The following is a 27,828-nucleotide window of genomic DNA, read 5'->3' on the forward strand; positions in this document are numbered from 1 at the left end:
GAAGAAGAAACACATAATTTCAATCGTCCAAACTGTAATTCTTAAATTGGATTTTTTATTATCAACTTTGTATAATCTTGTTTGTTTGTTTGTTTACCATTCATTCACCTCTTGAATAACTAGAATCTTCTTAATATACTATCTTTAGAAGTCACAATTTTGAAATTTTTGCTGACATTTTTTAAAGTTATGAATGGTTACTCAATTATTACCTGAAACATAAAAAAAATATAAATGAATTAAACATAAGTTTTTCATTAAATTCATGTCAAAATCGAGGATAAAACGGAAAAATCGACCCATCTCAGCGCCCTTTTGCCAAGGTATCAATCCATGTGATGTGAAAGTCAAGGGACTGCTGGCTGGCTGGCTGGTCGGGATTTGCTTGCTTTGCTTACTTACATTTCGTGCCAGCATCGATCCGTAGGACAGATGAGCCTCGATGTGATCCGGCTGGGCCTCCAGGGCTGCCCGCTGAAATCGCTCTGCTTCGGACCACTGGTTGAGTCGGGCAAAAACGTCACCCAGCCGATGATAGATACCCTGCGGGGAGGAAAAAGGAAATAGAAAAAAAAATACAGTTAAGTCGGTTAGAAGACGAAAAGGCGGAAAACCCCGAGTCGGATCTCCTGAAATTGAGTCCGGATTTGATCAGCTGTGTCAAGTGTGGGTGCTGCATGACTGTGCGTGGGTCGGTGTTCTCTACAATTTGTGCTGTGAATACTGATAGTTTGTTGTTTTCTGATCAAAGGTACTGGTTGGGAATGAATTAAGTTTGTTTGCTTTTGTTTGCGGTATGCGTTCTAAAAACACGAATTATGTTCATCGTTTTATTTGATTAAATTTTTGTCATTTTTGTCATTTTCTGTCATTTTAGTCATTGTTGTCATTTTTGTCATTTTTGTCATTTTTGTAATTTTTGTAATTTTTGTCATTTTTGTCATTTTTGTCATTTTTGTCATTTTTGTCATTTTTGTCATTTTTGTCATTTTTGTTATTTTTGTCATTTTTGTCATTTTTGTCATTTTTGTCATTTTTGTCATTTTTGTCATTTTTGTCATTTTTGTCATTTTTGTCATTTTTGTCATTTTTGTCATTTTTGTCATTTTTGTCATTTTTGTCATTTTTGTCATTTTTGTCATTTTTGTCATTTTTGTCATTTTTGTCATTTTTGTCATTTTTGTCATTTTTGTCATTTTTGTCATTTTTGTCATTTTTGTCATTTTTGTCATTTTTGTCATTTTTGTCATTTTTGTCATTTTTGTCATTTTTGTCATTTTTGTCATTTTTGTCATTTTTGTCATATTTGTCATTTTTGTTATTTTTGTCATTTTTGTCATTTTTGTCATTTTTGTCATTTTTGTCATTTTTGTCATTTTTGTCATTTTTGTCATTTTTGTCATTTTTGTCATTTTTGTCATTTTTGTCATTTTTGTCATTTTTGTCATTTTTGTCATTTTTGTCATTTTTGTCATTTTTGTCATTTTTGTCATTTTTGTCATTTTTGTCATTTTTGTCATTTTTGTCATTTTTGTTATTTTTGTCATTTTTGTCATTTTTGTCATTTTTGTCATTTTTGTCATTTTTGTCATTTTTGTCATTTTTGTCACTTTTGTCATTTTTGTCATTTTTGTCATTTTTGTCATTTTTGTCATTTTTGTCATTTTTGTCATTTTTGTCATTTTTGTCATTTTTGTCATTTTTGTCATTTTTGTCATTTTTGTCATTTTTGTCATTTTTGTCATTTTTGTCATTTTTGTCATTTTTGTCATTTTTGTCATTTTTGTCATTTTTGTCATTTTTGTCATTTTTGTCATTTTTGTCATTTTTGTCATTTTTGTCATTTTTGTCATTTTTGTCATTTTTGTCATTTTTGTCATTTTTGTCATTTTTGTCATTTTTGTCATTTTTGTCATTTTTGTCATTTTTGTCATTTTTGTCATTTTTGTCATTTTTTTCATTCTTGTCATTTTTGTCATTTTTGTCATTTTTGTCATTTTGGCATTTTTGTCATTTTGTCACGTCACAAACAGTCAAAATCAAACGGAATGTTAATACTAGGCACACATGCCAAATTTTGAACACCCACCCTACTGAATCAAGCTTAAAATTAAAAAAAAAATAAGACCATATATTAATGCTCGAATGCCGTAGATCTAAAAATCACCATCACAAAAAATTTTTTACCGAAATTTGGGGTAAAACAAATTTTAATAGGATAAATCAAATTTAATTTTTTTATATCGTTATTCGACAACCTCATCTGAAAATCAAAGAAAAGAGGATATTTTCAAGGGTCAAGAATCAACTTCTATTACATTGAGACTCGCGTAATTTTTTTCTGTTTTTGAAGGATTTCTTTAACTTTTGTCTGAGTAAAGTTGATTTAATAGTTGATAACAAAATTTAATTCTTTCTTTTTTTTTCAAATTTTTTTCCTTCTTATGTTTCAATTGACTCAAAATCGTTAAATATTGTATAAATATTTTTCGAGCGAAAAACTTAAAAATCGAATGGAATGGGTTTACGTCACTCGGTCAAATCACACGACTATTCAATCTGAAATCCTGGAATTGAGATACCCCCAATCCTCTTCTCGACAACGCCATCACCATTCCTGGGATGGGAAGTTCATTACTTTTCTGCAACACTCGCAGTCTGCCTGGTGGTAATCCGTAAATCCCCATTCACATCTCCAATCAGGAAATCCACGAAAAAGGGATGCTGGAGAATGAGCAGGGATGGAGTTGAAATCTCCATTTGCAAGCTTACCACCAGCAGACCATTTACGGGATCAGTTTGCATTGCGGTGGTCAGTTTTGTCCCCGTGCTCATCGGAAACAAACATTCAAATGAGTGCCATGAGGGGGCGGTAGAAGGTGGTACAAATGAAAACAAAAAACAGAAACGATTTTTAAATATTTAAGGCTCCCGGAGCGGTTTTATCATCCGGCTTATTTTGAACAAAAGTTTAAATATTTATTCTCCATTTACGACTTTCGACATTATCAACCTGGATGATACATTCGTTCGTTTTTGGTTGCATACAGGCTGAGCTCAAATTGACGAAGACGACAGAACGGCAAAATGAATCCGTGGATTACCTTAGTGAGTGAAAATATGGATCAGGCAGGGTACATTTGAAGCGGGTCGTCACATGGGATGCCTACCCATTTAGTCTAATTGGCAAAGCTTAAGAACAATTGTCCATAAGGATTTAACTTCAAATTACTGTTCAGTGCAAATGGAAATAGGGAATTATGCATTTTGTTACAATAAAATTTTTCAAGTAAAATTCAATTAATATTTTATTCTAGAGCTTCTCATTTTGAGAGCATTCAGATAGAACTGAAAAGGAAGGAAGAAAAAATTTGTAATGGTATATACGACACTTTTCCTCCTCCCGGTCGAGAAGAAGTTACGAAAAAGTGAAAACTTTCCGATTCGTGCAACAGATTAAGCTGCTTCTGAACCGGGCCCACAGGAAATGGAAAGCTTGGACAAAACATCCCGCGGTGATAACTTGCAGCGTTCATGGTTTGTTGTTGCTGGATCCGAACGCCTGCTGCTGGATTTGACATTGGCTATTATTGCTAAGAGATTGAACTGCAGCAGGATGCAACTCTCCCGCTCACTATCACAAGTGGCAGCGAGACCCCCCGAGATAAGGATAAGGATAGCGGATGTCAAACTGGCGTTGGGTCTGGTCTTTCTCAGAGAAAGTCCTCGGACTGTCACGTGAAAACCGATTATTCGGCCGGGACTTGCGCAAAGTCTGCCGGCACCAATACCTCGAAAGTGGCTCCAGAGAGTGCATCCACCGACCGAGAGTGAGCTGGTGAGCTGGTGAACAGTGAGCCAGTGTATCTTCTCGGAAAGACCAACGACCACACTTTGTCTCGACGCAAATTGCTCCAGATGCAACATTTCTGAGCTCAACACTCTTTTCCCCCCATCGTTCCATCGTTTCCCAAAACAAATCCTCCCCATTCCGGTCAGGATGTCTCGACGAGTTCATCCCTTACGGGCAAACACATTCCCGAACCCAACCTTGGACGTTCCCCAATCCGAAGAACCAGAGCATGAAAGGAAAGACGGCAACAATCGATTTTCAACTTTGATAATGAAGTTGCTCGTCAATTGTCAGAATTCGTTAAAGCTCCCTAATTCGGTTGATCGTCGAGGCGCTCAGTAGTTAGAGATTTTTTTTCCTGCTTTTATTGTTGTTTCACATTTCCGTTTCCGTCGTTTGTCTGCTCGTCGTTGTTGTTGTTGCTTCAGCTTTTTTTTCGCCGCTCGTTCGTCTGCTTCTTATAATCAAAAAAGTGGAGATGAGTTCAATGGAGACGTGGTGCTAATTAAGTACACACAGAGTTTCCACCCAATAGCAACAGCAGCAGCAGCCGGCCGGAATAAATTGTGTTTCTCAGCAGCAATAAATTTCACGTACGTCTCTGGCAGAAGTTGGTTGGGTTTTGCTTTTGTTCACTAGCAGGAGAAGCGTGGTTGAAATCTGATGCTGCTTCTGCTGGTTTAACCATGTTTTGGAGGGGTTGTTACACTTTCGGGTTTCAACTTTTGTTTCGGTGAAACATTCTTGAAGTTGAAGAGTTGCTCTTTAGCTTGAGGAATGTTTCTGAAGTATTTGAAATGAGTAAACTGATCGCTGAAGATGAATGGTTTTAAACGTCCAAGGTTACTCTACTGAACTGGAACTTAGCGAAAAACCCTTATTCGAATTGTAGTACACTAAAACTTAGTTTATTTGGAAATTGGACATCTTCTTTAGCTGATAGCTAATTTCCTAGTAATCGGACACATGAAACTTTGGCAGCATTTTGTTGCCTGTATTAGGAACTATGCCACTTTTTTTCAATTTTAGAAAAAATGCATTTCCACAGTTGCCTTCAAAATCAAGCTGGCAAAAACGTTTTTAAGGCCGGAACAAATTTCAAATCCTTATTTTGTCACTTGGAGTTGAAACATCACGAGGGGGGAGGATATTAAAAAATAATGCAAAAAACCAATAAATTGGAATAAATTGAACAAAACCTTGTACGGAATAAAAATTTCGTACAATCTTATTAGACCAAATCGATAAATCGAATTATTTTAGATAGAAAATTTGAGAAAACCATGAATATAAAAGTTTAAAACAATCCCTTATTCTGCGGTTTGTTTTTTACTCTATGAATTGTTTGAATCTTCTAATATAATTAATTGAACTTTTCAAAAAAATCTTTAAACCTTATTTATTTCCTCCTACGGGGTTTTGGTCGAAAAGTATGAAAACACTGTCAAAAATGAAATGTTTCAATTATGCGTTGAAGTGTAGCACGTGATTGGCCACTAATCTAAAGGTCATAAGGGAAGTCAAGGCTCATATCAGAATCTATAACATTTAATAAGCGAAAAACTAAGTGTAGATTGCTGAAATGTACCGAAAATTTATCTTCGATAACCTAAAAGTATTGCCTAGCTATGAATCATTAAAAACTTACCACAAACAATAAATTTTGCCAGTTCTAGAGTTCATAAACTGTATAGTCGGTTTTGAGACATTGAGACAGATTATTTGTGAACTTGTAAAAACATTTTATTTCAAACAAATTCCCTTAACATTTCTGCTTGTGGCAAGGCCCTAAGCAGATTATAGTATGTATATGCTGGTTGTTTTGTAAAAAAATATAATGATTTGCACTTCTGTTGACTAAACAACATTTTTCGAAAGGAAAACTTTGGTTTCGCGATTTTTAGACGCTTGAAAAAGTATTCTTGTTTGTATACATCTTGATTGACGGATTTTAAACTATGTTCCATGCATGACTGTATTGCTTCGGTTTTGTCAGATTTTTCTAGCAAACATTTCAGTAAAAATGTTTTTAGTGACACAAAAATCATCAAAATTTGTTAATTTTTAAACAACTGAATCCACCAAATTGCCCTCAGTTTCTTTCAAAACAGAAGTATTGAGCCTAAAAGTAGAGAGGGGGTTAGTAGGATTACTCTTTTAAGAGTACAAGTACTCTTTTAAGAGTACATGTACTCTTTTTCGATCGGGAAAGGGAAGTGCTCCTTTTTTATGAAATTTTTCGAGACGTACTTTTTTTTAGTGCAAAGGCTTTTTTTAATATCCTGCATTCACAAAGGCATCTCTTAGTCTATTATTAAGACAAGTGAATACAATATATGATTTTTTTGACTGGTGAATGTAGTCTATATATAGGACGTTTCGGCTTCTCAGTCATGTATTTTGAACAAAAACTAGAAACAGCACATTTTCTCAGTGTCTTACGTTTCGGCCATGATCTTGACCATCATTAGGGATATAGAGAGTGTATTGTTTGTCAAATGATGGGATCCTGGCTATTGTATTGTTGTTGTTTTTTCCTTTTTTTTCCTTCCGATCAGTGTAAATTGAATAATGTGTCACTTTTGAGAAATGTTACGGTTGTTTTTAAATTGTTTGTCTTCTAGCTATCACTTCTTGTTGGATGAAAATCTGATCGAAATAAAAAAAAGGAAAAAACAACAACAATACAATAGCCAGGATCCCACCATTTGACAAACAGTACACTCTTTATATCCCTGATGATGGCCAAGATCATGGCCGAAACGTAGGACACTGAGAAAATGTGCTGTTTCTAGTTTTTTTTTTATCAAAATACATGACTGAGAAGCCGAAACGGCCTATATATAGACAAATGAGCACAATAAGCCCCTTTTAGTATGCAATCAATTCCCATTCATTAATCAGTATTTAAAAAAATAATATATTTAAATGCCTTCTACCCAATGAAATGATGAAAAAAAAAACAATACATAATCAAGAAAAATTCTTTCAAATGTATTATTTAATCATGTTTGAATCCCTTCGAATAATCATACTAGAAATACTCAGCCCAAGATTTTGACTTTTCAATTTTTTTTTTCGATTATAGTCGTTTTACCATCTTTATGGCATTCGCGACTTTATCAACTTTCCAGTTGGCGAACAAATATTAAAAAACTTATCCGGTACAACTGTGTTCGATATTTAGTAAATATTATTTACTCATGGGCTCGAACTCGCCGACATCAGGAAGCAACAGACTTGCCAACTGAGCTATATCACAAGTTCGCAGACTTTTCAATTGTTAAGAATACTTGAACAGAAAATTTATGATAGTAATTTAAGCCACTTAACTCCCAACTATTTTTTAAATTAAACCCCATTTGTCTTTGTATTTTGAGAAAATGATCCCAATGTACTCTTTTTTGCGTTGCGGGATACGGTAACCCTAGTTTAGACCCCTTCCAGGAAGGTTCAGGAATTCCAAGTTAGGTATACTTCTTGACACTAAAAAATTTTAATTTATTAATAAATTTTAATGATTGATAGTGGTTATTCAAGAGTAAAATCTGAACTCAGAACTAATGAACTTCGAAAACTTATCTCAGGCTCGGAATTCTGCAACAGTTTTCAAAATTTTCGCACTTGTTGATAGAAATTCATTAAATTAAGATAATTTTTTAAATTTTTGAACTCATCTCAGAGATTTATATTGTCGATTGTAATTTGTAATAAATTATATACCCGTTGAAAGAAAGCCATCGAAATATTCCTTTTGATTCAACCACGATATATGAAAACTTCAGATAACGATGTTTCGATAGCAATTACTAGAAATCACTCACTGAAGAGGATAGTGAGTTTCTATCGAAATAATGGTATCTGAACTTTTCTAATACCGTGGTTTAATTAAAGGGAATCTTTCGATTGCTTTAAATTAGTAGATTAGTTTAAGCAAGAAAGCTCACACCACATATAAGAGTATATTTCTGTATTCATATAATCGGATTTCCTATCCAGTTTTGTATTCTTGATTTTCGATTCAATTCATCGTTAGAAAAAAAAAACGATATCATCATTGGATAAAATTTCTAAGTAAAATTTAATTCATGATTTTCAAAACTTCAATGCATTTCAAATATTTAATAATAATTTTCCGAATATGCAACCACAAAATTTAATTAAAAAAGTAATCCTTTCAATGAACTCAGTTCTTATGCAGAACTCAAGCATTACTAATCTTTATAATGACGTTTTAGAATTAAAGAGTCAGAATCATATTCTTCATCGCAAAATAATATTTAAATTTAAACTCGCAAGTTGGATTAAAAAATAAATAAATGATATAATGATTTCCGATTGGAACCAAAACTATCAGAATCGAAATTAAAGGTTCATGATTCAGGACCCTTCAAGAAAAAAAGGTCAAAACAAAAATTTTGAATAATTGTTCAGAATTCAGACTCAGAACTTTTATTTAAAATTGAGATTCAGCTCATCAATAAGTGTCGCAATCAAGATAAAATGATCAAGCTGACTGTTTTATAGAGGAATTAAAATTTCAACAAAATGCCGACTATAAATTTATATCGATTTAAATTTTTTTATTCAAGCTTTGTAAAATGGAAAAAAAAACCTAGGTTTTATTATTAAAGAGAAAAAAACATCCAAAGGATTTAAATTAAATTATTGATTTCCAATAAAAATAATAGCTTCAAAATATCATGTTTTCTTTTCGTAAAAAATATTGCTCTAAATTCACACTGTACTGTTAGGCAAAGTTATAATCATGCATTGGAGTGAAACACATGATCGGCAACTACGGTTAAGAGTTATCAGGGAAGTCAAGGCTTATACCAAAGTTTTTTATTTTTAATAAGCGAAAATATAAGTTTGGATCGCTTAATTTCTTGCCAAATTTTCTCATATAAGTTAAAAAAGTTGCCTTGCTATTATGACCATTAAAAACTAACCTCCAAAAAAATTTTCTGTTTTTCATACAAATTTCAAACAAATTCCAGCGTTTTAATCCTATAACATGTCTGCTCGTGGCAAATTCCTAGCATATTCAAATATTTATTTACTGGTTATTTTGTAAAAAATATAATGATTTCTCAAGACTCTCTTGTGGAAAAAAACAAAAACACTTTGGTTTTCGCTGTTTTTTTAAGGTTATAAATGTACCCTTGAAAGTATTTTTCGTTACCTACGATCATAGTTATCCGATAATACTTGAAGTTCAATCTCACAGTTTCATTTTTGTTAGATTTTGATAGAAATCATTCTATACGAACGTTTTTAGTGACACAAAAATAATCTTGTTTTTTTTTAACTTCGAAACAGCTGAATTTACCTAATCACCCTCATTTTCAATCGAAAGTATTTGGCGGAAGTAGCGGAAATTAAAGAAAGAGTCTGCAGCCTCCCAAAATACAGATTTGACGAAGTATAAGTTGGACTGAAAAAAGTGTGCGCCAGCCGATGGGAAATACTATAGATGAAGTAGAAAAATGTCTTACAAAAATTGATAAACATTTTTTTTAAACTTTTTCATTAATTGTTATAAGTTACCTTTTTTTATTCCATATACAGAATTTAGATTAAACAAATGGATTTTTAGATACACGGATTTGTAACTGTCACATTTCTGAATGAACAAAGCATTCTCAATTTAGCTCTCATTTATGTTCCTTATTTTCATTTTTCTATACACGTGAAAATTACACACAATTTTTTTCAAATCCCCAAAAAGCTGGAAAAAGTCAAGTTTTCATGTCATCAACAACCATTATTTCTATAGGAGTCTTATCTCCTATATTTAAGAAACGTATTGATATAACAAGATATTTTTCGAACTTTTCATAATTCGATAGAATAAAACTGTACAAAAACTTAACCCTTCGTTTCATAAAGTAACAAATTTGCAACAATTGATGTATGGAAAAAGTTGAAAATCGTATTTTATTTTGATTTTTTTTGGTGTACTCATCATTTCCAACTGTTTCAAATGATTTTTAAGGTAAAATAAAAATCATGAAATGAAGGGTTAAACATAATTTTAAAAAATATGCTTATTCTTTCTTAATTTTAAACGATAAAAAGGCATGTTTATCACTCACTAAAAAACAAAAAGTATCTAAACTGAAGTTATAAATTTCAACTCATTTCACAGTGTTGAGATGAAAAACATCCTTAATATCAAGTGTTAATATAGTTTGTCTAAGTTCAGAATCTAAAATTTGATAATAAAAAAGATTCAAATTACTTTGTTTATTTTTCGGAAGCTGCTTCATTTTGCTAGATTTTGGATAAAATGGTTTAGAGTGAAACGCTGTAAATTCAAAATTGAAAATTTAAAAATATTTTTAGAGAAAAATCAACCATACGAAGCTTCGATGTATATGCGAATTGACGACACAATATCATTGATCGAGTTGTCTCATAATTCCATTGGACTTTTCGACTGATTGAGTGATCTCTTCCCGTGGTCCCATACGGCCCAAATTTTTCATGGGACTTTGTACTAGGCTAAAGTGCAGTTTTCATGTGCAACTTGTAATATTTTCATCAGTCGGCTGATTTGAACCACTCTAGACACATTTCACGCGATTGTACCGCTCACAAGTGTTTTTTATCCGTTCGCGTGTAAAAAACCTCAGCTTGTTAATAATTTTGATGATTCAAAGCAAACAAATCAAACTAAAAATGAAAAAAAAATAACATGTTTTATATAGTTTTGAAAATCAATTTTTCGTTTGAAAAATTGATAATGTTAACAACTTCATTAAAATAAATAAAAAAAGAAATGGATTGATTACGTTTGGTCATTTGTTTAATACGTGTTAAACCAACAAAACTGCTCCATTGTGTAGAGAATTATTTTTATCCAATGGAGCTGTTTAAAAAAGCGAACAAAAACAGTCGCAAACGAGAAAAATTTTACATATAATAACAAAAAAAATCTTCTTTGAAAATTAAGAAGCTGTTTTGAAACACTAAAATATATATATAAATCGGTTGGAATCAAACTGAGTAACAACAGCGCGAATGAGTGAATTTGCGAATATTGAAGGTTTTTCAAAAGCCAAATTCTAGATTTTATCTTAAATTTGGATCAAGAATATGGCTTGAACAGCAAAATTTTTATCTCAAACTTTATTTTTCAAAATGAGTTTTATTTTTATGATGATCAAATTTCGAATTTGCTCAATAGTTTGAAAGATTTAGTTTATTTGGTTTGAGAATAAAAAAAATTGAAGGTTTTTAGAAATACACTTATTATTTTGGGTTTGGTGGTTTAAATCTTACTCCCTCCCTGGAGGGTTAAAAAATGCCAAGCAAAATGTTCTTTTCTCAACTCAATTTTTTTTTTCGTTTGGTTTTGATCACCGCACTTTCTTGTGGTTTTCGTTAATTGATATTTTTCGGTGATTTACGACAAAAAATAAGAGTGTTTTTTTTTGTTTCGATTATATTCGTTTTACCATCTTTATGGCATTCGCGACTTTATCAACGTAACAGCTGGCTGATTGTTATTGAAAAACTTATCCGGTTCAACTGTGTTCGATGTTTACTCTTGGGCTCGAACTCGCGGACATCTGCTCAGGAGACAACAGACTTGCCAACTGAGCTATAACTGAGTGCTGTTTTTACGTTTCGGCTTACTGAATATCAGCCATCCTCAGAAAAACTATATTTAAATTGAAAAGAAATAGAATATAAATTTTAAAATTTTTTTCACAAATTATTAATTTTCTAATAACATAATTTAATATTTCAAAAAAAATCTAGTGCACATTACGCAAAAATTTGAAAATTTGAAGCAAATTTAGATAAAGGACCAAAATGATCCAAGACCAACAATCTCTACTAAGAACTATAAAAAACCCTCGAAATCTTATCCCAGGTTGACAATTTTACTACAGATTTTTGAAAATTTCCTCACTTGTTGACAAAAATTTTGCCCCAACTTTTGTTTCTCAATTTGATTAGCCTTCCAGATTGGCTTTATTTTGCTGGAATTGTTCCATTTTACTTCCAAATGCAAACAAAAATATATATAATGTTTTTTGATTACTAATGCAGCTTAAAAGATGATTGAAAATTAACAAAGATGTTTCTTTTAAAAAAAAAGCAATTTTTAAAGTATTTGTTCTTTAAAACTTTAATTGAATTTTTTTTTTATGTTGGTCGATACTCGAAAACAGCTTGAATTTGCTCGGCCCGGATATTCACCGAAAATATTTGGAAAGCTTAGGTTAGATTGCTCTAGACTTTGTGGTTTTAGAGCTGCGCTGCTTACTTACATTAAAATTCCATGTCTGCGATCAGATTTTGGATTATGTATCCAGATTATTATTATTGAATTTCAGCTTCCATCATTGCAACCAAATCATTATTCGAATCTTGATTTGCATGTATAACTTAAACTAATTGTATTTTCCATATTGGAAACTCATCATTTTGGAATATGAAAGAAAATACTTCATTTAACAATTATTAATATTTGGATTTAATATTTTTATTTTTAACTCTTATACAGAGTCGGGATTTCAGAAAGTTTAATTATGGTGAAACTGCGAATAATACAGTTTTCATTAACCCTTCATTTCACGATTTTTTATTTTTCCTTAAAAATTATTTTAAACAGTTGTAAATGATGAGTACATCAGATTCATATTCCGCTTGAAGATAAGTTTTGAACAACAAACCAAAAGAAATCCCATGTATAAAATAAAGTTTAGATTCATTATGAAGATTTAGTACTTCGAAAAAATCTTGATTTCAATTTGAAAAGAATATTCACCAGATTTTAATGATGTAATAAATAATGAACTATAAAGTTTTGTTGATGAAAGAACTTATACTCTATCTTCTAGTGAAAATTCAGCTGGAAATCTATTTGATTGTTTTCATGAAAATATCAAAGTTGCATACTTCCATCTGAAAAAATAATCAAATTTTCCAAAATAGAAAATAAATCTGAATTGGTTTGTGGTTAAATAGAATAAGCTTTCTGCTAATTTGAGTAAACACAAGAAGTATTGTTTTGTAATAAAACCTTCAAATCTCTGATTTATTTTTGTAAATGTTATACAAAAATTGGAAACTTCTAGGGTTAATTTTTTTAATGCAAGCTTTTAAAACAAATAACCATCTTTAAAGGTAAAATAGCTTAAACCTGAATAAAAATATAGAACTTTTTTTTTCTATAACATATGCATGCATTGTTCAAGCAAAAATGTTTAAGATAAAAATTTGTCAACAAAACGTTCCTTCCCCCATAAGCTGCTTCTTCCTACGCCCTGATTTATTTTTTTTCTGCTAACAGTTTTAGATATATATTTTTGGATGTATTTGCATTTAAATCCAAAAACAGAAGATAAATTTCTATTGAAATCTAAAAACTTTTCAACTTCAAAATGAATAATGAACTAATATAAAAAATAATGCTTTTATTTTTTTTAATGCATGCATTGCATTGTTTGAGCAGAAATATCATAGATAAAATAGCTTACCAAAGGAGTAGTATAGTACAGTATAGTATAGTATAGTATAGTATAGTATAGTATAGTATAGTATAGTATAGTATAGTATAGTATAGTAGAGTATAGTATAGTATAGTATAGTATAGTATAGTATAGTTTAGTATAGTATAGTATAGTATAGTATAGTATAGTATAGTATAGTATAGTATAGTATAGTATAGTATAGTATAGTATAGTATAGTATAGTATAGTATAGTATAGTATAGTATAGTATAGTATAGTATAGTATAGTATAGTACAGTATAGTATAGTATAGTGTATGGCACAGCACAATATAGTAAAGTGTAGGTATTTAATTCTAAGCCTAAGCCTTAAGCCTAAGCAATTGATAAAATAGCATTTGCATATATTATGAAGGTGTTTTGTAACCTTTATGGTCAAGAAAACTCGTTGCAACCGTCAAAATAAAGACTGATGTCATTCCAAAGCATCAAATTCTAAACAGAGACAAATACGATTTTTGACTCAAATTTATAGTAGTCTAATAAATTTCTGCAACCATGGTTTATGTTCATAGGAATCCAGTACTAGTTTAAAAAAAAAATCATGCCACATTTCGCTTAACAGAAAAAATAAACGAAAAATATTGAAAAAAGTGATCAGTCTTTCCCCGGATTTTGGTACCTCGTTTTCATATTTTCATGAATAAGATTCAGAACTGAAAAATCGAATGTAACATCAAAATTTTTAATTTCGGAATTGTGTACTTTTTTTTCTAGGGAAATTCCGTCTTGTAGTTTATTTTAGAGCAAAAACGATTTTTGTTTTATGTATCCAACGTTTCAATCCGTTTTGGATCTTCTTCAGGGACTAAAAAAAATATATTTTCCAATTTTAGTCCCTGAAGAAGATCCAAAACGGATTGAAACGTTGGACACATAATACAAAAATCGTTTTTGCTCTGAAATAGACTGCAAGCCGGAATTTCCCAATAAAAACACAAAAATCAGTCGATCCCCAAACATAAAAAAGGAAATCTGTACATAATTTAAAAATCTGTGAATTCTGTGAAACTATCTGTTCTGTGACGAAATTTTGCTCAAAATTCGGTAATAATTCAGATTTTTCGACAATTTCAGCAACCTTGACTGAAAACCGAATGCTAATTTAAATACTTACCATTTAAACAATAAGTCTTAAATAACACAATCATATCATTTTTTTTAACATGATAGCAGAGTCATGGAATTGGCTACAGTTCTTTTCTCCAATGGAATTGAAGAGAGGAAAAATATCACAAAACGAATTGTGACTCCGTTGATACCATCAGCGTAAGGTGGATTTTCTCACACTCCACAACCAGCTTGTCGTAAACATATCGTTTCCAAACCATCAACACCACCCACACCTCCAACTCTTGGCTTTCAATTTTTCTTGACCGATGCGGCCATTTTCCCCGGCCATCGGAAACGTTCCATATCGTAGCGCAGATAAATGTTTACGACGGTGTGAATTGAATCGGTAAAAATCATTTAAACTATCTTTATTGGTCCCGTCTGGATCTTTTCCCGGACTGTGTGAGTGGCTGGGCAGCAGATGCCGGCGAATGTTCCGGGCCTCGCGATAGCCGAGGGTGGACGATGTACGATATTTTAATGGTCTCCTCGAGGACGATTGGAGAACTGGTGGCAAACGATACGATGGAATCGTCTTCCCAAGAAAAATGCCGTCCGTTCTTCTGGAAAGTAGGGTGACTTGACTCTTTAATGGGCCAAAAAAGGGCAGTTTTATTCCTTGGAAATGTGACTCCTGGCAGGTACTGATAAAATAAATGACGACCAAATATTGAATCCAAACGGTCTCTCAACGGGTGGGTTTCGGGGATGATTTTTTTTTTTCCGTTAATTTGGATTTCGACCTGAATATAGGGAATATTTTTCAATCAAATTGAATCACTTTTTCATTATTCAGAATCAGCTCCGATACATACATACCATCAGAATAGATGACTGTATTATATTCAATCGTGAATTTCTATAGCAATTGCTAAATATATACAAAATATTCAATTTGTTTTTCTTCAAATAAAAAACTGGCAATTGAAATTTGATTCCAATTGAATTGGTTAATCTTCACTATAAACGAGTGCATATATGTAAAGAAATAAAGGGTGATATGGTCAAAATTTGGTCAATTTCTATTTCAAGTTTAATCAGTATAAAATTCAGAAAAAATATTCCGTTAGGCTTCCGCTTTTCCAAATCCGAATTGCCGGGCCTTACGCTTAACCCCTGCCATCAGATTTTGTACAGCCACCTTGTCCACCTTCTTCGCCGCAGAAAGCCAGTTTGCCTTGAACTGCTGCTCGTCCTTAGCAGTTTTGTTGGTCTTCTTCAGGTTACGCTTGACAATAGCCAAGTATTTCTCAATTGGGCGGAGCTCAGGCGTGCTGGGAGGGTTCTTGTCCTTGGGAACCACCTGCACGTTGTTGGCGGCGTACCACTCCATGGCCTTTTTACGGTAATGGCAAGATGCCAAATCCGTGTTTCTTCAGGAAAAGCAGCAGACGTTTATTCAAACACTCTTTCGCGTTAATTTCTTGGTTGACAGTCCCGGAAGCTATGAAAATGCTGCTTTTCAAGCCACAGGAACAGATGCCTTGGCAAACCAGATATTTCTTCGCGAACTTTGACAGTTTCATGTGCTTGAAAATATCTGCTACCTTCCACTTTCTTTTGCCGTATAAAACTCCTGTTCCGGAAGCTGCTTGTAGTCGGCTTTGACGTAGCTTTCGTCGTCCATTACCACGCAGTCAAACTTCGTCAGCATCGTCGTGTACAGCCTCCGGGATCGCGCTTTGGCCGTCGAATTTTGTTTATCATCGCGATTTGGAGTCACTACCTTCTTGTAAGTCGATAGTCCGGCTCGTTTTTTGGCTCGATGAATGGTTGTAGACGATACACCCAGCTTATTTGCGGCATCTTGGAGAGAGATGTTAGGGTTTCGCTTGAAACTACCGGCAACTCTCTTTGTCGTCTCAGCGGCTTCCGGTTTTCGATTTTCCCCCGATCCAGACTTCCTGGCTGTCGACAAACGTTCCCCAAACACTTTAATAACATTTGTAACGGTTGATTTGGCAATTTTTCCAGCTTTGCGTGCGAGTAGCTCGGATTTTCGCGATCCGCGAGCAAAATTTTGATACGCTGCTTTTCTTCCTTGGACAGCATTTTGACAACTGAAGAGTGAATTCCAAAATCAAAATAGGAGCAACATTCTATACACACACACCTTCAAAATTAGGAGTGTTCAAATTTTTTAAATGCAAAATTGAAATAAATACGTCAAGTTGATATTGACCAAATTTTGACCGAATCACCCTTTAATGCGAGATGTCTCATTTTTTTTTCGTTTGCCGCAAGTGTGCTACACTTCGATGCATAACTCCAATGATATAAATTTTATAATGAAACCATATCTAATCATGTTAAAAATAACTCTTTCAGTAACTGAAAAAGGATTCGTTAATAGAATTCGGTCAAGTGGTTTCTGAAATAAATAATGCCAAATTTCGGTGTATCCGGGCCAATATTTCTATGCGAATTTTCTAAGTGTTAGCTGCGCAAAGACATGCACAAAAATTATCATGCTTCATGATTGTATCAGTGAAAATAGAGCTTTTGCTAAACACAGGAACTTTGTGAGCAAGCATAGATTGTTTCCTCATCTATGCCAGACTGATTAGTGTAAAAATTGGTGCGAAGAAGGTTTTGGAACCGGAAATTGTTTTTTTTTTTTGGTTTGGGTATATGTTTAATTACAATGAAAAATTTGAATTGACCGTTGACAGCGGTGAAGTTCTAAATTGCATAGATTTCCATCCGTGCATTTAACGAAAAGCACACGAAAAGCAAGCGAATTCGTTCTCCAATACGAGTAAGTATAAGAAACGATTTCGTTCAGTTCGTTTGGTTACGCTTATAGCGTTCCAATTGATTTGCGATTCCCAAAAAGCTCACATCCGTATGCCCGGCAGGTGTGCGGAAAACACTAAAAGTCCCACACAATTTGATTTCGGGAGCAGCAATCAAAAGCTCATCATCTCCCCATTAGCCAGGCCAGAGCCCAATCAATTCTCTGCATGCGGCTCTGCGTGGTCATCAGGAGGTGGCGCGTTTACTAAACGTCTCACAAGAAGAAAACAAGATCACGTCCCACGTGCCAGAAATATGTCGACTATAATCGTAAAATAAAAGAAATGCGGGAAATGCTCTTGGAGCTTCCCCGTTCCTTCCACCAGGAAATTCCGGTGGACCATCCACGAGGTTTCGTATTATGGAGCACAACCGGAAGTGAATGCTTTTGAAATTCGCGCGCTTCAAGCAATTGTCTTAACGCGCTCTCGGGTCCCTGTCAGCTTCACCCAGATCAAGCTACACCAAAGGGCAAAATAACCACCATCAGCAAAGACGACGAAGGCAAATGAGATAAATTTCCTGCTAACTGCACTCTGGGGAGGAACAGATAAATGAAGGCAGCAGAAAAAAGTCCCCGTTTGAGAAGAATCCTTTCCTAAAAATCCACTGGGAGTTGCCCGGTCCAATTTCAAAGGATGTAACCGAGAGAGTCCAATATGGTGGACATTTGGTGGCTCCTTTTCGGAGAGGCGGATGCAAAGGAAGAGGCGTCCGGGGCAGGATAATTAGAAGTGATTATCCAATTACCAGTGCCCCGATGTTCTTCTGCCAAGTGCTGGAGCCATTTTGCAAAATGGTGTAGAAAATCTGTATCACCGGTGGATTGGCAAAAGTGGCGCCGAAAGTCGGAAAAGTGCGGAACCCCTGAAGGATGTCAACGGGCCCGGAGAAAATGGCACAATGGTGTTTTAATTCAATACGTCGTGTCCGGTTCTGCTTTTGAGCCGAGGTCAACCGAGGCAGAAAGAAAAACCGGAAATGAGAATAATAACCATATCTGCTTTCGGGTCGTCCGCGCGTTTCCAGAAAGAAGTTGGGGCCAGAAGTGCATTGAAAGTTTTCTCTTTTATTGCCGCTCGTTCCGTTTTATGTTTGCGTGGGACCAACCTGGGAACACTGCCCCGTTATGGGTTCCATTATAATGTAAAAGTTGAAAATTGCTTTTCTTTTCCGGAACCGAATGTGTTTCAAAGGTTGGTGAAGATAAATAAATTTATCCAACTGTTAGTGCTAAAATATTGTCTCTTCCAGAGATAAGTTTACGCAGAGATACAAATGATAGTGGCCGATTTATTATGATCAGTCAGAAGTATGCAGTTTCATGAGAAAACATCAGTTTGATTTATTTCTACGAAAAGCTATAACTTGTTTTCAATTTAAAGTCTGCTTCATTTAATATTGAAACAAATTCTTTTGCTCATTGTGGCGCTCCTAGTGGACGGATTTGGAAACTTTTTTCACCCACGTGTCGGGAAATTCATTACCTTTCACCATGTCATTATGTCATAACACCAAACGATATCATTTTGTAAACAACCGCCATGGAAGCCGAACGGAGAGATCAAATTGTGCACACTTTTCTTGAAAATCCATTGTTGTCGGCATCGAAGCTAGCTAAACAGCTTAAAATGCCCAGAAATACCGTATGGCGTGTTATCAAGCAGTACAAGGAAACATTTACGACGGCTCGGAAGCCGCATTCGAAGCGTCGGAGTGGAACTGTCGACCGGAAACTGCGTGGGAAAGTCATCAAGGCCGTCAAGAGGAATCCCAATCTTTCAGACCGCGATTTGGCCAATAAGTTCCAGGCCGCTCACAGTACGGTGCGACGAATTCGTCTCCGGGAAGGAATAAGGTCATTCCGAGCCAGCAAACAGCCAAATCGGACGCTGAAGCAGAACAATGTGGCCAGAATCCGTGCTCGAAAGCTGTACGACCAAGTGCTGACCAAGTTCGACGGATGTAAAGTCTGCTTCATTTAATATTGGAACACAAACAATTGCGTGTAGTTCAGTCATTTATTAACGAATTCATAATTTGTTTTTCATACAAATGTAGCATTTTCTTTATTCTTTCATAAAAAAAAAATTAAAAAAAATATTTATTGCTGTTTCGAAGAAATTCTCGTACTCGTACTCGTAAGAAAACTGTGCACAATTTGATCTCTCCGTTCGGCTTCCATGGCGGTTGTTTACAAAATGCTATCGTTTGGTGTTATGACGTAAATACATGGTGAAAGGTAATGAATTTCCCGAAACGTGGGTGAAAAAAGTTTCCAAATCCGTCCACTAGGAGCGCCACAATGAGCAAAAGAATTTGTTCCAATATTAAATGAAGCAGACTTTAAATAATCTCACTTCTCAGCACACAATTTGCTAAGGAAGGTGTATTTTGTGGACCTGGTAAGTATCAGCATAAATATTAGTAGCAAAGATTACTGTCAATAGATTGTCAAAAGCTATTTTTGTTCACCCGCCGAATGCACAATGGTATAAAACTCGTAAAGCTTCATTATTTGTAAATGCGCATATTTTGCTGTAATTATAAGATAATTTTTCTATTTTTTGTTTTTAAAGTTTCTCATCTAATCACAAAATTTACTTAGTTTAAATTGTAAATTATTCAATTTTTATAAACTTTGTAGAAGACATCGAAGCTCTAGAGGCTCATTTATCAAAAATGAAACCCAGCATTTTTAAATTTTTTTGAGCAAGTAACGAAGCTCACTTTATATGAGACAGTTGTGGTTGTGACAATTGTGAAACTCCACTCTTGAAAATATAAAGTTTCTATCTCTAAGATTGATGGTACTTTTTAAGTAATTTACTTTTTTAAATAACTTGTTTTCAGACATTAATAACTTTGAAGGTTGCAAACATTGGAACAAAAAAACATATGCATTTGAAAGGGTATTTTTTCAACGTCCATGAGTACATAATTTCATTTGTAATTTTTTTTTACAACTTCTAGGGGTTCCGCCAATGCAGTTTGTTAAAATGGGGGAAGGTTGTCACCATTTAAATTGGACAGAACAGAAAAAAAAACTGCACTGTTCTCTGTTTTCAATGCCATCTTGCTATAATTACTTTGAAATATCCTACTTTCAAATCAAATTGAAACCGAAGCTAAGAAGGAGGAAATGTTCCTAAATGGCGGCATCAATTAATTACGTAACGCAAATCATGCACCATTTCAACCCCTATCCCCTATGTTTGAATCGTAACGCTTTGACGCACCCTCTTTTAATGTTATACTGAAAAATACACCCCACCCACCTATATTTTCATAATTTTTGGCTATAATTTCAGAAGGTTAAAATAACTTAATTTTTCTGCGATTTCAAAATAAATTTTAACATTTCATTCGGTTTCGCAATACCTAATAAATGATTGAGAACAAAACAGAACATATTAAAGTTTCTGAACCCGAACTATAGAATTTGGTGATTCGTCCAGTTATGCTTCTAAGCACTCAATAATAAAATTCCTTTCACTTACTTCCACACAACTTATTTTCTAGCTAGTTTGTTTAATTATGCTCAGGAAGCATATCTTGAGAAAAAAATATGCATCACTTCGTTATATTTAGTTTTCAAAGTTTTTCTTCACGGAAAATCAGTTTGCATCTTCAGGAAGTCTCTACCAAAATAACTGGTAGATATCTCTCCAAGGGAACTGTTATTTCTCCACAGTAGAGATGTACCGAATATTCGGTCGGCCGAATACCGTCCAAAAACCGTAAAGCCGAATATTCGGCTCACCGAATAGTTGAGCTAGGTATTCGGCCGAATAGGCCGAATAGGACGAATATTTATTGTTTTTCAAATTTCTACAAAAACAGACTTCTCAAATTTGTCAACTGATGTTGGATAATTTATAAAACATCCAGAAATTATAACTTAGCTTAGCTTAGCTTGATTGACTACTCACATCCACCTTAAATTATTGAACCTGAAATGCAACATGAAAAATATTCTAAATCAATAGTTCCTTTTAAGCTTCGTCAAGCTTTGAATTATTTTTTTAACCGATAAAAAAACAAACGCATTTCAAATTCAATGATCGCAAGCGTGGCTCAGTAGAACGAATTCCACATCGCCAATGGTTGCTACTCCGTGATTGAGCGAGGCCATTAATTTTGTCCAGAGGTCAAATGAATGGTGTCTGGGATTGACAGCACATCCACAATGAACAAAACTTATGCTGTAATTTCGTATTGAAACTCTTCAATTCAGTGATTTTTTAATAATTAGTTAAATAACATTTAATTGGTTACAAGTTTTCGCATAAATAACTCCCGGCCTAAAATCAAATTAAATTTTAACAAAAACCCAAAACAATTTTTGATAAATTTAAGTGGACCATCAAATTGCAGAAGACTCGAGTTTCGAAATTATAATAGTTTGATCTTTACGATAATTGAACTAATTTTCATTTTATTTTTCGTGAAGAACATACTAGTATAAAATATATTATAACCAACATTGAGTACTCTCAGTATGCTTCATATACTTCAGCAGCCTTTGTTTCCTATTGAAATCTTTGAAGATTATTTTTACTGAAACTCTTATTGATACTGTTTATTGAAAAGCTCAATTATAAAAAAATAGAAGATAAACATGATTGCAAATTGTACCTTCAACAACTTAAGTTCACTTTCGAATAAATATTATAAACTTAAAAGGATTGTTAGAACAATTTGTATAACCTTTTTATATACGAAGAATAGTTTCTGCGTGATAAAGAGAGCTTATCGATTGGGCTTGGTTTCCATTTGGTTGAACTTTTACTTTACAGGTCGAATTGCTGGTGCACCTATACATCGTTTATTGAAAAAAAAAATGTGAAAAAATATTACTTTTGAAATTTTTTCTCTTTTATCTTATTTAATACTTATGTGTTCAAATAAATAACATCTAGCGTATCGTGAATATAATCAAATTAAGACATCCATTCCTGCTATTCGAAACATCATACTAACAGAAAACAATAAATAACTTTCAGTAAATTGCATTGCGTAAGTAATATTATTCTTAATCTCATCTCACGACATATGCCTTCATGCACTTGATGATGCACTATGATGCCTTTCTACTCTTATTATTCAATTACCTAAGAAACAGAAGAATAGTAAAAGATTGGACGCTGGATAACTTAAAAATGAAGATTATTGACAAATTATCTAAGGTTAAAAAATATGATATACGAGCCAGTCGACAAACTAAAAAATACTCTAAGCGTCGAAAACAGCAGTGAAAACTATTGTATTTCTCTATAATTTTTATGTTTCGTAAATTCTATCCAGTTTTTCATATACCTATGTTTAAATGAACAACAAATGCGTCCCAATGTAAAAATTTACCACTTTCTAAACAACCACGAAATTTGCTTTCACCCAATAAGATCTTCAATAGCAACACCCGTCTTACTCATAATTAATACATTATATTCCTAACAACTCGCTTAATGTTCCTGTTATGTTAACTAGAAATCTTTCACTAACTAGTTTAGAAGTCTCAAATATCTTATTGAATTCCTGATCACCAACATTTACTTTGGTCAATGGAAGGTATAATGTTATTCCTAAGACTAAAAACGAGTTGAGTTCTATGGATTACAACAGAAAAAAAAACACTTTACATTCTCAAATCAAAGAAAGACACTTCGAAATATCAAATGTAAAAATGGAACGAAAATACTTATCAGTCCGTTTGCCCAGTTGAACCTTTCGAACATGTCATAAAGTTGTCGAACGAAAATTTTCGCTTTTCTTGGATGATGTTGCAACCCGAAATTTTTCCTTGATTCATTACCACGATAGTTTTCGAAAAAGTAGGGAAAAGTCGTCACAACAAACATTTCCATCAATTTATAAAACATCCAGAAATTATGTTGAAAAACTTTCAAAATCATCAAAAACTTATGGTTTCAGTACAACATTTTAGATGTATCCGTGTATCACCGTGTATTTTTCACTGTAGATAGCTTTATATTTTTATTTACGTTTATTCCACATTTACTTGTTTTATCCAGGTTTGCTCATAAACCAAGTAAAGAATTCGAGAAAAGTTATATCTGACCGGGATGGCCACATATTTTTTAAATTTTTTGCATTTCACCCGGGTTTATTCAGATTTGTTTGCTAAATCAAATTAAAAAAAAGTCAAATGGTTTTTTGAAATTTTTGAAATTTTCTGTTATAAAACGATTTTTAGAGTAAATCTATTCGTTACACTGGATATGAACACTGGTGTTGTAATTCGATGAAAACTTTTAAATTGAGGTATTTTTAATTATTTTTTCTCTTGTGTGCTTGAGAATAATGCCTAGTTTCTGTTCAGATTTTCCCTATTTTTTACAAGTTTTCCAAAAAATCGTTCAGACCCAGAAGTGCAGATAAGTGTCGTAGAAAGTATTGTATGCTTGAGGTCAGAGATCATCGTTCTTTGTGTCAACTATTTTGATGACGCCTTGCAAAAATAAAACATTTATCTTTTTCGATAGAAAAAAAAAGCAATTTCAAATAGTTTTACACCTGTTTTGACATGTTTTGTCCCAGATTTCACTGGAATCCAATTTTTTTTGTAATTAACGTCCTAGAACCTATAAGTCATCTGATGTATTTTTAGCTAATGGTGACCATTTGAAAATGAAATAGACCTCTAGATCTGATATATCTGGTTGGAATTAATCGACTTTAGGGACATTAAAATGGCAGAAATAGAAGATTTCTATTAGAAATAACAGTAGAAATTGAAGTATTTCTATTGAAAATTCAACAAAATATTCGACCGAATATTCGGCCGTATATTCGTTTGGCCGAATAGTTGAAAAGGTCGATATTCGGTATTCGGTCGTTCGCCGAATACCACTATTCGGTACATTTCTACTCCAGAGAAACTGATACAAGCCAGTTTCAATCTGGTTGAAGCTTTTAGCTTATAAACTGACTTCGATCTGTTCACAATTCGCAACGCTTAAGCTCAAGCGCTTCCCCCTAAAAGCAATACGTAGTATTTGGATGCCCACTAAAGCCGTTCAAAGCCGTTTTTCGAAGGTCGCCGAAATTATAACCGTTATAGTTCGGGGACTCAACTCGCAATTTTTTGAGAGCTCGTTCGATTTCTGAGTGGACGCGCAAACTAGGACATAGATGCAGCCCAGTAAACATTAATCGTCTGAGAGGAAACTCACATCGCCAGAGAAATCGTATCGATTTCTCTATCGATTTTGCATCATCTTATCGATAGAGAGGAATACACCATATACTCTCAACAGGGAAATGTATGCTTGAGAGCACCATTCCAGTGCTCTTTGAGTTTCACGCACGACTCGAGATTGAGCGAACGTGTTGTTGTTTAAAGCGAGAGTGCGCCCACGGCCAGAACACAAACGATGAAGAGATCGCTCAAGAGAAATGGTTTGCGTCTGCTGCGTGTGGCTAAATGAGTGCGTCTTGTTGAACTCTGCGTATGAGTGAGGTGCACATGTTGTTATGATTGAGCTTTGTTGTGCGTAAATTAATTTGATAAAATATCAAATTTAGAATCCAAACTTATAGAAATCGTACTTTTTCCTCAAAAATTAACCGTTTACAGCCGGTTGATCCATGTGCAGCTTCACAGTTCTATTAAAGTATAGTACCCAGTATCGAATTTGCACGACCTAGCGAATTCCAGTCATGTCTTAATAACCCGGAATGGATGGGCAGCAAAAAGTTTCCCGAGTAATATTAAATTCCACCGGCCGCCATCCGACGACATCCTCTCACCGTTTGCTTCACTTCTCTCGCCATTTCGCCATATGGATAAGTACAAAGTTGCTCATATGTGTGTGTGTGTTTGTGGAGCGAAAGCAATGGTTCCGAACGAGTACAATCCATCTTTCTAACGTGTCGTCATCCTAGCTGCAGACAATCCGTTAGGTTTCGGTGTAGTTATCAAATGTGTGTTTGTATGCGGGTATGTTCCTGGCCGGCGGAAGTTGACTCGAGTAAGCCGAGAGGGCACAATTTTCTCCCTTTCGGGAATTGGAACGGGTTTTTTGCTGCCAGATTGTTTTTTCCGTATCTTTCATTCTAGCATCCGGTACTTGTTCATGTTAAATTCTTTCTAACGGTTACGAATTTTGAATGGAATGTGGAAGCTTGCAGTTGTATATTATACCGGATACAAGTGTTATCTTTGGGATTTTTTTGTAAAAACACTTCAAATGAATTTATATTCCTATCTCAAAAGGGCGATTTTTCGTTAAACAACTTTTTTCTTCCCCGTTGAGTAAAAGAGCAACAAAAATTGTGAACCCAGCCAAAACTTGTACCACTATCCACAGTTTGCAACCAAGCGGCGAGGGATATATCATTTCATATCTCACGTTATTCGCAATATTAATCCACCCAGAGCGTTCCGGCATTCGGGAAATTGCACTCAGTGTATCCAGTCGAGAGAATTGAAATTGCTCTAACCGGACGGATTCCCGATTTTACAACGGATGCAGGCAGCGAGAGAGCACTCGAGGGGATTGGTCTGAGGAAGGATTGTTGTGGACGAAATAAAGTTTGGCCTAGATTGCACATCAAAATTGTTGCACAATTCAACAGCGTTTCTGCGCAAAAATGATGAAATAGTTTTAATGGGATGGATAACTTGCTAGTTTGGTCTGCTGTTTTTTGGGTTGTTTGTAAATACGGAGTATTTCCCATCTGTTGTTGGTCTCAGAACTAGTTGAACTCCCATCGGAAAAATGTCTAGCAATCATATTTTAAATGAAAAAAGTTGGCTAACATCCGGAGTAAAGCTGTACCAAATTGTTAGGCTGAATATCACTTATTATCTGTGTTTGTCTAATATAACTTTTACGAAATAGTTACGTTTGATATTTTTTTAAATTTGAAACTCAACTTATAGGTTTTTAAACTTAGAAAAATAGTTTTGAGATATTTTTTTCTAAATTAATACTAAGATATTCATGATTATGTGGAAAAATATCATGTTGATCAAAGTTAACCCGTTTTTCGGTAATAAAAAATTCTATTATTCAGAATTAGGTTGCTGGTCAAACATTTTTGGACCAAGGATCAAATGAATCTTTTTTTGAATCCACTGCAATCTAAAATTATGGAAAATCATAGGAAATTCGAAAAACAAGCCATGAGTGCATGAAATGCAAAAACCGTAACTTTTCGTTTTTGAAATGAATCTCGTTCAGCCTGGACCAATCAGTGAATTGCAATAAAATTAATGAAAAATTATCTCGTAATTCATTTGAATTATTTACTCAACCATTTCAATCGAACTGCTAATAATTGAAAAACCAAACGCAAACTTCAATAAATTACGGCAAACAATTTCCCGTAAACTACCTGACACCTTAAATCAAAACAGCGCAACGACGGAGAAGAGAGAAGCGAACAAAAAAAATTATCACCGGAAACAGTAATCCGGATATTACATTCGGTCTCAGCCCCGATACGCATAAGTCCCCCGCCGAGCGCCAAAACCGGAAGCTCCTGCCGCGTTTCGCCATCACGAAACATTTTTACGCCATTATTTGTTCTGCTCTCATTCACACTGATAATATTTATCGTTATTACCGAACCGACCACTCACTTGCTTGCTTGCTCCCTGCAACAACAGTTGCTTTCTCACTCCAGGTTTCACTTCCTTTCTGCTCCTTGAAATTGGCTGGCGAAGGTGCCAATATTTACACCACGTTCCCCTCTCCGTGGCCGTCTGCGAGGCTTAACGCGCGGTCGGAAGTCGGAAGTGACCCTCCGACCGCCCGAATTTGTTGTTGGCACTTCTCCCTGATTGGCCCGGGTTGGCTACTCACTCGGTTGGCTGTCAAGATTGGGGATTCCATCATCAGCGCCCTGCATTCCACTTAGCTCGTTAAATTTTCATCACCATCATCGCCATCGGGGTGGAATCTTTTCCGGATCGGCTTAATCGACGGGCTTGCATAAACGGAGCACGGTCAGAAATCACGAAAATGTTTGGATTCTTGAGGGTTCCGAATTTATTATGATTCGATTATTTGTACCGATATCGACACATTTCACGTGTATCAAGTTTCGATATCAAAAAGCATAAAAAAAATCATAAGAAATCTTACGTTTAATCAGGAACCATGTGAGTCCGGTTTGTTGATAGTCAAACCTACTGTGAATAGGTGATAGATCTGAGGTAGCTTCAAAAAACATCAATATTAGCATCGGCCATGGTACAGAGGTAAAATATTCTGCTAATCCTTTTTCAAAAAAAATCATATTTATTCCCCTGGGGCTACTGACGCTTACAGGATTGTCATGGCCAAGAAGCGGACTGAAGATGCGCCACAGGAATCGTGTCCGAACAAACTGCGAGAAATCGTCAACGAACTGTTCCCACAGCACGAGGAAGTTACATGGCCGAGGGTCCCATACGACTGGGATACGAGCGAAGAGGAGCAGATTTCGCTGGAGGAACTACGCGATATCGCTAAGTCCCTCCAGTTGAACAAAGCTCCAGCTCCAGATTGCATCCCTACTGAAGGTC

At 34.5% G+C, this 27,828-nt stretch overlaps 1 protein-coding gene across 1 annotated transcript in view; it reads right to left on the reverse strand.

The window, feature by feature from the left end:
• Positions 1 to 27,828, reverse strand: part of LOC129743637 (protein O-mannosyl-transferase TMTC2-like) — an 878,041-nt gene that overhangs the window by 17,753 nt on the left and 832,460 nt on the right. Inside the window, exon 9 of the mRNA XM_055735714.1 lies at positions 403 to 543. Coding sequence (XP_055591689.1) covers positions 403 to 543 — 141 coding nt within the window. The remainder of the gene's footprint in view (positions 1 to 402; positions 544 to 27,828) is intronic.

Source organism: Uranotaenia lowii, chromosome 2 (assembly GCF_029784155.1).
Source record: "Uranotaenia lowii strain MFRU-FL chromosome 2, ASM2978415v1, whole genome shotgun sequence".
NCBI lineage: Eukaryota > Metazoa > Arthropoda > Insecta > Diptera > Culicidae > Uranotaenia > Uranotaenia lowii.